Source organism: Podarcis raffonei, chromosome 2 (genome assembly GCF_027172205.1).
Source record: "Podarcis raffonei isolate rPodRaf1 chromosome 2, rPodRaf1.pri, whole genome shotgun sequence".
NCBI lineage: Eukaryota > Metazoa > Chordata > Lepidosauria > Squamata > Lacertidae > Podarcis > Podarcis raffonei.
The window spans coordinates 107,295,593-107,304,636 of NC_070603.1; the positions used below are offsets into that span (position 1 = coordinate 107,295,593).

Below are 9,044 nucleotides of genomic sequence, written 5' to 3' on the forward strand. Positions count from 1 at the left end.
TGGCAGACCAACACGGCTACCTTTCTGCTACTGAAGGTCGTAACTGGGACCATACGTAAGTAGAGCCGTACGTAAGTCGAAGTTCTACTGTGTTAGCAATGAGCAACGCCAAACCTTCCAAACCTTTGGAACCAACTGCTGGGCTATGATGACCCACCGCGATCCGCGTTCCAAACTGGCTGCCTTGGCACCACCGATATACAATACGATATACGATATCTTTATTGTCATTGTCCCATGCAGAACAATGAAATTGAAAAACTACATCTTGATACAAAGCATATAAAATCTTATTCTAAAACGGATAGGCAGTTATGATTATATTTGAAACAATTCTATGATACCACCCAGTTGTTCCCTTGGCACGGCCCCAGTGCCATGGTGTTTAGAAACCCCAGCATGATCTCAGCAAACTTACCTGCCCCTGCCATAGCGAACCCATTGATCACAGGCGGCATTAGGACTTCACAAACAGCCACCATAACTAGAACCAGATGGCATCCCTCCATTCCCCAAATGCGCCAACTCAATACCCTGCTACTGGGCAAGCTGCCCCCATCTGGCAGGCTGGCTGCCCCCATCTGGTAGGTTGGGTGCTACCCAATGAATTCCAGTTAGTCCCTGGCCATGACAGGTCAGTGGCAAATCTGACCTCAGCACACAACTCTAGTTGAGTCCACCCCATAACTGATGGATTCCCTCCATCCCAGCCTGTAGGTCGTATTGCGTTGGTCCCAGCAAATCTCTCCAGTCTGTGAGAAGGCATAACCATCCCATATCTGTTCAGCGCGATCCCACTTCCCGCTGCATGCCTGTAGTTTGCGTCTTTCCCATCAGTGGAGAAGACTAGATCGGAGGGCATCTCAGTGGTACAGACGGTGCTAATTTCCCTAGGGAAATGTCAGCGTTTTCTCTTATTGTTATTTGCCTCCTTTTTTCTGTTCTGTTCTTCCTTGCTCCCCCAGTACTGGGTGAAATTTGTGTGCGACTGATTTCTTTGTTGCATTTTCAGTTGGGTGAGCAGAGGCAGGAGTGCGCTCATATGTGCTGTTCTTGCTAAAAACACACAGTCCAAATTGAGCCAGAGATGGCTGCAGTGGGTGGATGAGGTTATATTTGGAGCAATGCAAGTCCCTTTGCCCTTCCGCCTGCCTTTAAGAGGGGATTAGATTCTATTGATGCCACCTTATTTCACTTTAGCTCAGCATTTTAAGGGAAGCCTTCAGCAGAGGTGAAGGAAAAAACTTTGGAAGTCTGGTTATTCCAAATTCTTCTACTTTTTGTTTTTACTGCCCCCCCCCCAGCAACTTGCTGCTTCAAAGGCTGCGAAGTTTCTCAGCTACGTTTTTTTGTGATCTGTCTTTTGTTTTGTAAAGTACTGTTTTGTTTTCCAGAATATGGTTGTATTCTCAGGCACAAGCGTTTGAAAGCGGGGATTTCAAAACAGTTATGTTTTCGGTTCTGATGCCAACATTTACTACTATAAATTAGTAGAAATTTAGGAAACATCTGAAGGCAGCCCTGTTCAGGGAAGTTTTTAATGTGTGGCATTTTGATGTATTTTTAATCTTTGTTGGAACCCGCCCAGAGTGGCTGGGGAAACCCAGTCAGATGGGCAGGGTACAATTATTATTATTATTATTATTATTATTATTATTATTATTATTAATGAACAATAAAGGTTTTTTTTAAAAAAATGTTTGGCAAAACTGAGAAAGGACAAAGGGACAGGATATCCTCCGTTTCTCCAGCGTGGTGAGGACAGAGTACACGAGCAAATTGGAAGACGTGAATGCATCTGTGAACGTGTGTCACGGGAAGCGAATTTTCTGTCATTTTCTTCGAAGTGGCAGCTCCTGCTTTTTCCTCCAGCCAGGAGCCCGTACCCTCCAACATTTCTCTATGAAAATAGGGACGTCCTACCATGCCTTCCTACATTTCTCCGATGAAAATAGGGACGCCCAGAGGAAAAGTGGGACGTTCCAGAACCAAATCAGAAAGCGGGATGGCTTCTGTAAATCCGGGACTGTCCCTGGAAAACAGGGACACTTGGAGGGTCTGCGAAACGTTTCCCTTGAGCATGCCAAGAGCGCCTTTCCCGCCCCCGCGTGCCTTAGGCGCCCTCTCCTCTGGGATTAGCAAAGCCCGAGCTGCAGGCTTCTAATTTTAGAAATTAAACCGGGAGCGGGCGGAGTGGAGGCGGTGGAGGAAGCGGAGGCAGTGGCGGCCCGACGGGGACGCACAGACGGGCGGAGGTGGCTGCTTGCTCTGCGGCCGCCAGAGGGCTCTTGCGGCGGCTGCTCGGCTCTCCTCATCGGCTCAGGCCTGGGTTGCGCTTCCTAGGTCAGGGTCTGCAGCTGCTTCCTCCATTGCGAGCCCGGAGAAGTCGGCGCGTCGCTTGGAGAGGGAAGGCGCCTTTTGCGCACGCCGCGCTCCGGAGAAGCCACCCGGGGACCCCCAGAGCCGCGCCTGGTGGGCGCTGGGGGGTGACCCCCACCCGTGCGGTGGAGGCAAGCCGGGGAGCCTCCCTCCGAGGGGGCTCCCGCGCGTGTGACCCCCGAAGGCGACGCGGTTTGTTGCTGCCACTCCGGACCCCCTTTGACTTGGGCACCCAAGGAAGGAGAGTCTCCCACTGGCAGGTTAGCGGCCACGGCAGTGGGTGCGCGGGTGGGTTCAAAAGGGGTGTCAGCGAGGGGGGCGGCGGGAGAAGGAAGGGGACAAACGCCGGAGTCGATGCAGCGAGGGGGGCGGCTAGCTTGCAAAGCGGAGTCCACTCCGAAGTCAGGTCTCTGTCCGAGGGCCTCGCGCCCAGGTAACGCTTGCTTTCAACATCGCAGTGCGATTTTGCGCACGTCGTCTGTTAAAAAGAAGAGACTCGACGGCCAGATCAGCGTACTTGAGCGCGATTCTCTGCTTGTCTGCACAGGCTTGGCAAATGTGGCGCAGATAAGCCTAGTGGCCCCTTGGGACATATGCTGTCGAGATGGTTTAATAGAATTGTGGAGTTGGAAGGGACCCCGACGGTCATCTATTGCAACCCCTTGCCATCCAGGAAACTCAGCTAAAGCATCCACGACAGATCAACCTCTGCTTAAAATCCTCCAAGGAAGGAGAGGCCGCCACCATCCGAGGGAGACTGCTCCACTGTCGTGTCAGAAAGTTCTTTCTGATGTTTAGTTGGGATCCTAGTACTTGAAAAAGCAACTCTCCCTATACAGTGGTATCTGGGGTTACATAGGCTTCAGGTTACATACGCTTCAGGTTACAGACTCCGCTAACCCAAAAATAGTACCTCAGGTTAAGAACTTTGCTTCAGGATGAGAACAGAAATCGTGCAGCGGCGGCGCAGCGGCAGCGGGAGGCCCCATTAGCTAAAGTGGTGCTTCAGATTAAGGACAGTTTCAGGTTAAGAACGGACCTCCGGAACAAATTAAGTACTTAACCCGAGGTACCACTGTACCAGCCTCCCTCTTCGCACCCTCTTCAGGGGTGGTCTTCTAGTCCCATTAAGGGAGGAGATGCCTCAGGTGGCCTTCCCTGGAGGAGTGCCCACTCTCCATTTATTGAAGGCCCACCCCTCTCAGGTACGATTGGGCTGACTTCGCATTGTGGTCCCAACCTGAAAACATTCCCACTTTACCCATGTTCAGTAAGGGAGCTTACTGAAACAATAAGCTGAATTGTTAAGTTGTGATACTGCCTGCAGGTTTCTTTCAAGGCAGTTTTGGAATCCTGAGTGGCGCGTTTGTGTCAGTTCCGATATTTCTGCCTGCTCTCATTGTTTCGTGAATTGTATTGTTTGGTGGTTTTCTACACAACTCACCCTGGGATTGTTACTGGAAGGAAGGATAGAAAAATTGGTAAAGGAATCTGGAGCCGTGTTCAGGCATTATACTCACGGGTAGGTACAGAATGAAGGGATGCGGGTGGCGCTGTGGGTTAAACCACAGAGCCTAGGACTTGGTGATCAGAAGGTCGGCAGTTCGAATCCCCGCGATGGGGTGAGCTCCCGTTACTCGGTCCCAGCTCCTGCCCACCTAGCAGTTCGAAAGCATGCCAGTGCAAGTAGATAAATAGGGAAGGTAAACGGCGTTTCCGTGCGCTGCTCTGGTTTGCCAGAAGCTGCTTAGTCATGCTGGCCACATGACCTGAAAGCTGAACACCGGCTCCCTCGGCCAGTAAAGCGGGATGAGCGCCGCAACTCCAGAATCGGTCACGACTGGACCTAATAGTCAGGGGTCCCTTTACCTTTAGGTACAGAATAGCCCCCTTGCCGTGGACGCTGTGCACATCAAGGAGTCCCACCTTCTGGTATTTGAAGTATGCAAACATCTGCATGTGCCAAAGCCCTGCAGATGTTGCGCTTTGTGCATGGATGCTGGGGAGAGAGGGGTTAATCAGCATGCATAGTGTCAGAACTATGGCTACACAGAGTAACTCCTGCACGCTGCTTGTGTTGTTGACTTATTTGTGAGCGTAACTCCTGGAATAGGACTAGGGAGCAGTAGTTATTCTGGCTTAGTTAACCTGGAATAGAAAAGTGTCGTGCATCTGGCTTCATATGAGTGAATTTGTGTATGCATTTCATGCTGCAAGTCTGAGTATGTTTAGTTTTATTATTGGAGCGTTTATTTTTCTGCCGCTTGAATGTAATAAAACTTCAACGTGGTTTGCAGAAAGAGAAAACGATAAATTTGCCAGTACGAAACAGTTAGGAACAATTTAAAACATTAAAAATATTATTGAAATTAACAATAAGCTAAAAACATGTGTCTTTTACTTGGAAATGAAGCTGCGTATACACACACACACATATGCTACCTGTAAGGAATATTCTTTGCCTCAATGAATTCTGGGTGCGGTAGTTTACCCCTCGCAGAGTTACAATGCTCAGTGACCCTTAACAAACTACAGTGCCCAGAATTCATTGGCAGGGGAAATATCATTTGTAATTTAAAGGTATAGTGTATACGCAACCATACTTGGTCCTCAGTGTTATAGATGCATCACAGTGTGGGGAATATGTCCTTGTGGTGCTATGGACTCTGTGATCATCATCTGAAGACCTTCTTTATGTGCCTGCTCCACATGAGGTTTGGATGGTGGCAACACACAACCCTTTTTTGCAGCGACTTCCTGTTTGTGGAATGCTCTCCCCGGGGAGGTTCGGCTGGTGCCTTCATTACAGATATTTAGGTACCTGGCGGGAACATTCCTCCTCAACCAGGCCTTTGGCTGATTCATATTCTACAGCCTTTTAAATTCATTTAAAAATGAATGTATGATTGGATGTATATTTTTTTTACTGTTTTGTTTTTATTTTATGCTTTTACCCTGTATCTTGCGAACCATCCTGAGATCTTTCAAGCAAAGGGCAGTAAATAAATTTAATTAATTAATTAATTATAATAATAATAATAATTTATACCCCGCCCATCTGGCAGAGTTTCCCCAGCCACTCTGGGCAGCTTCCAATTGAGTGTTAAAAACAATACAGCATTAAATATTAAAAACTTCCCTAAACAGGACTGCCTTCAGATGTCTTTTAAAGAGAAGATAGCTGCTTATTTCCTTCACATCTGAAGGGAGGGTGTTCCACAGGGCGGGGGCCACTACCGAGAAGGCCCTCTGTCTGGTTCCCTGTAACCTCACTTCTCGCAATGAGGGAACCGCCAGAAGGCCCTCGGCGCTGGACCTCAGTGTCCGGGCTGTACGATGGGGGTGGAGACGCTCCTTCAGGTATACTGGACCGAGGCTGTTTAGGGAAAACCCACCTGCTTTGCCTCTTCCTGCGTTGCAAAGGCGTGGGATCACATCTCGGTGGAGCAGCTCCCATACCGATCTGGGCATGAGTAGAGAAGGTCTCTAAATCTGTGTCAATATGCATAACATGAGCATTCAACGTAAGGGACTCTGACTGATCTGTTATTATGATGCTTCTGCAGGTACAGGGAGCCACACAGAAGAGGCTACAGTGCCATGGAAGGTGTTTTGCAAAGCCCGTTCCTCTGAAAGCCCTGCAAGATGCTGACCCCCAATCCCGAGTGCAGCCAGCCCCGCGAGAGCAACAACAAGACTAGAGGAGGGGAAGAGGCGATGCCTCGCACCCGGCCCGCCGCGAAAGCCGTCCAAGGCATTCGCAAACGCAAGGACTTTGTGGTGTGCCAGCAGGGCGCTCCGGCGGAGGAGAAGCCCAACATCTGCATCGAGTGCGGGAAGACCTTCAGCCAGAACTCCAGCCTGGTCAACCACCGGCGCACGCACTCCGACGAGAAGCCGTACAAATGCCCCGACTGCGGGAAAAGCTTTGGGGTGAGCTCCAGCCTCAACCGGCACCAGCGGATCCACACGGGCGAGAAGCCCTACAAGTGCGGCGAGTGCGGCAAGCGGTTCAACGACAAGTCCAACCTGACGCAGCACCAGCGCATCCACACGGGCGAGAAGCCCTACAAATGCATCGACTGCGGCAAGAGCTTCAGCCGCAGCTCCCACAAAAAGCACCACCTGCGCCACCCGCCGGGGAAGAAGCTGGGCAAGGGGGGTGCCGCCGTGCAGGCGGACGGGGCCTGCGCAGCCAGTGCCAAGCCCAAGCCCAGGAGGAAGCCGGAGGTGCTGAACACCTGCACCGAGTGCTGGCAGAGCTTCAGCCAGAACGCCGACCTCATCAAACACATGCGCATCCACACCGGCGAGAAGCCCTACCAGTGCAGCGTCTGCGAGAAGAGCTTCAGCGTCAGCTCCAACCTCTTCCGGCACCAGCGGATCCACACGGGCGAGAAGCCCTACGTGTGCTCCAGCTGCGGGAAGAGGTTCACCGACAAATCTACCTTGGTGCAGCACCAGAGGATCCACACCGGGGAGAAACCGTATGCTTGCCGGTTTTGCGGCAAGAGCTTCAGCCACAGCTCCCACCACAAGAGACACGAGAAGATCCACAAGGCGGACTACCCCATACTGGCCTATTCAACCCCGCTGAGCTAGCAGGTTGCCAGAGGGCAGAGCTTTCCAAACCGCACGTTAAGTGTGTTGGCGTTTCGCTGCGAATGCTCCTCCCAGGGATGGAAATCAGGTCCGTTTAACTTCCGGTTTGCTAGTGGAACTGAATTGCCATGTCGCAAAATGACGCCTGTCTGGAAAGCGTGTCACCGACGTTGAAAGTTTGGAAAGCTCTGTCATAGGGGGAAAGGGGGTTCCCTGCTGGGGAGTCTTTTTCAGAAGCACACAAGCCCCTTTGGAAGCTAGCGGGCGAAAAAGCCTGGTGGGGTGGGAATGGGACGGAAGGGGAGGGGAGCCCGCTGGACACCTCACCAATTGCCAGCTTGCCAGCACATCAGCTGGTGATTTTCGGATCAATTCCGCTTCTTGAGATCTAGATACAGTGGTACCTCGCGTTACAGACACTTCAGGTTACATACGCTTCAGGTTACATACACTTCAGGTTACAGACTCCGCTAACCCAGAAATGGTACCTTGGGTTAAGAACTTTGCTTCAGGATGAGAACAGAAATCGGGCTCTGGCGGCACGGCGGCAGCAGGAGGCCCCATTAGCTAAAGTGGTGCTTCAGGTTAAGAACAGTTTCAGGTTAAGAACGGACCTCCAGAATGAATTAAGTTCTTAACCCGAGGTACCACTGTACGTCGAGCCTTCCATCCCAAAGGGGACATATCTGGGCTAAACGGCAAAAGCGTATGGCAATGATTTTTCTCAATGGTGCTGCTCCAGACTGCAAGTGGGAGTGGGGTTTCGTATTTTAAAGACCTCCCCATTGATCAAACGCCTTGCTCATTTTTTTATTATTAAAAAAAGCACATTAGGAACACAAGGCGAGGTTGCTGGATCAGGCCAATGGCCCATCTAGTCCAGCGTCCTGTTCTTACTGCGGTCCGCCAGATGCCTGTGAGCAAACAGGACTTGAGATTAACAGCCACTCTCCCAACCTGGGTTCCCCAGCAGCTATTATTCAGAGGCACAGTGCCCCTCTGAGAGTGGAGGTGGAGCCTGGGCATTTTGGCTAGCAGCCAAAGAGTATCAGCGACAACCTTTTCCTCTGATGCGCTAGTTTTCTGCAAACGGAAGGGTTTCAAAGGAATGCGGGAGGGTATGCAAAAATGTGACAAACCCCCACCACCTGCAGTCTGAAGTGGTCCAGTCTGTTTGGCGTGAGTTTGCCGGACATAGATCAACTCTTGGTCTCAGCACAGATTCTCCCGACGTTTTCCTCCAGAAACGGTTCTGGCGGTGAAACAGCCTCACTTAAAAAACAGAATGAGCATCTCTGCTGAAGCCTTTGCTGCTTTTGGCTAAGCTCAAAAGCTCCCTGCTATATACATTAAAAAGAACAGTTCTTCTTAGAGTGACACAGAGACTGTGATTCTGCTTTTCGGACTTTGAAACGGCTGCGCCCGTTTTTTCTTGCCACTTTGTGTAGTTTTGATCCCAACCAATCCAAAACTTACTCACCTGATGAGGAGGACTGAAACCGTAATCTGGAAAGCTTCCCTGAAAAGGCAAGGTTTTGATCTACCTGTTCTTTGGAGAATATCATTAGTTATATCGGGACATTGTGTGCTCTGCATTACCTTTCTGTAAGTCATATTTTATAAATGTTTGTCATTCAAAGGCTATCAGGTGTGGTGAAGCTGACCCTTTTGTTCTCCACAGAATAGAGCGCTACAGCGTACGGGTTAGTAGTATCTTGTCTCCTGGTTCCCATTAGTGTTCTTTCCACAAATATGCACCATACCTCAGTTATTTCACCACCCCCTTTCTTCAAAAGCGTAGTTGGACAGTTTTTCCAGCTCCAGTGAACATGCCAACAGGGTATAATAGGGCTGGAGGAACTTTGTCTCTCTGCATATTTAATTTGCATGCAATTAACACAATGTGCATAAACACAACAAGCAGAGGATGCTCATTAATAGATTGAGCTTCCCTTGTGCTGCTGATTAAGTTTCTGGTGTTGGGCCTCTGAGATTCTTTGCAGACAATCAGTAGTTAGCGGTGGTCTCAGTTTTTACATTGCCACTTGGTTTAGCGTTAGGTT

At 50.1% G+C, this 9,044-nt stretch overlaps 1 protein-coding gene across 3 annotated transcripts; it reads left to right on the forward strand.

The window, feature by feature from the left end:
* The first annotated feature begins 1,942 nt into the window (after positions 1–1,942).
* LOC128408581 (zinc finger protein OZF-like) lies at positions 1,943–7,025 on the forward strand. Of its 3 annotated transcripts, none has more exons than XM_053378529.1 (2): positions 1,943–2,639; positions 5,946–7,025. In XM_053378529.1, the coding sequence occupies exon 2, from the start codon at positions 6,025–6,027 to the stop codon at positions 6,979–6,981; it is 957 nt and encodes a 318-aa protein (XP_053234504.1). In that variant the 5' UTR covers positions 1,943–2,639; positions 5,946–6,024; the 3' UTR covers positions 6,982–7,025. The 3 variants fall into 3 exon arrangements, with proteins under 3 accessions (XP_053234504.1, XP_053234505.1, XP_053234506.1); XM_053378530.1 differs by having other exon boundaries at positions 1,943–2,472; XM_053378531.1 differs by lacking the exon at positions 1,943–2,639 and adding an exon at positions 2,746–2,812.
* The last annotated feature ends 2,019 nt before the right edge of the window (positions 7,026–9,044 follow it).

Bases quoted from the DNA above. Each gene is read 5' to 3' on its own strand.
- LOC128408581 (XM_053378529.1), top strand. From the start codon at position 6,025: ATGCTGACCCCCAATCCCGAGTGCAGCCAGCCCCGCGAGAGCAACAAC.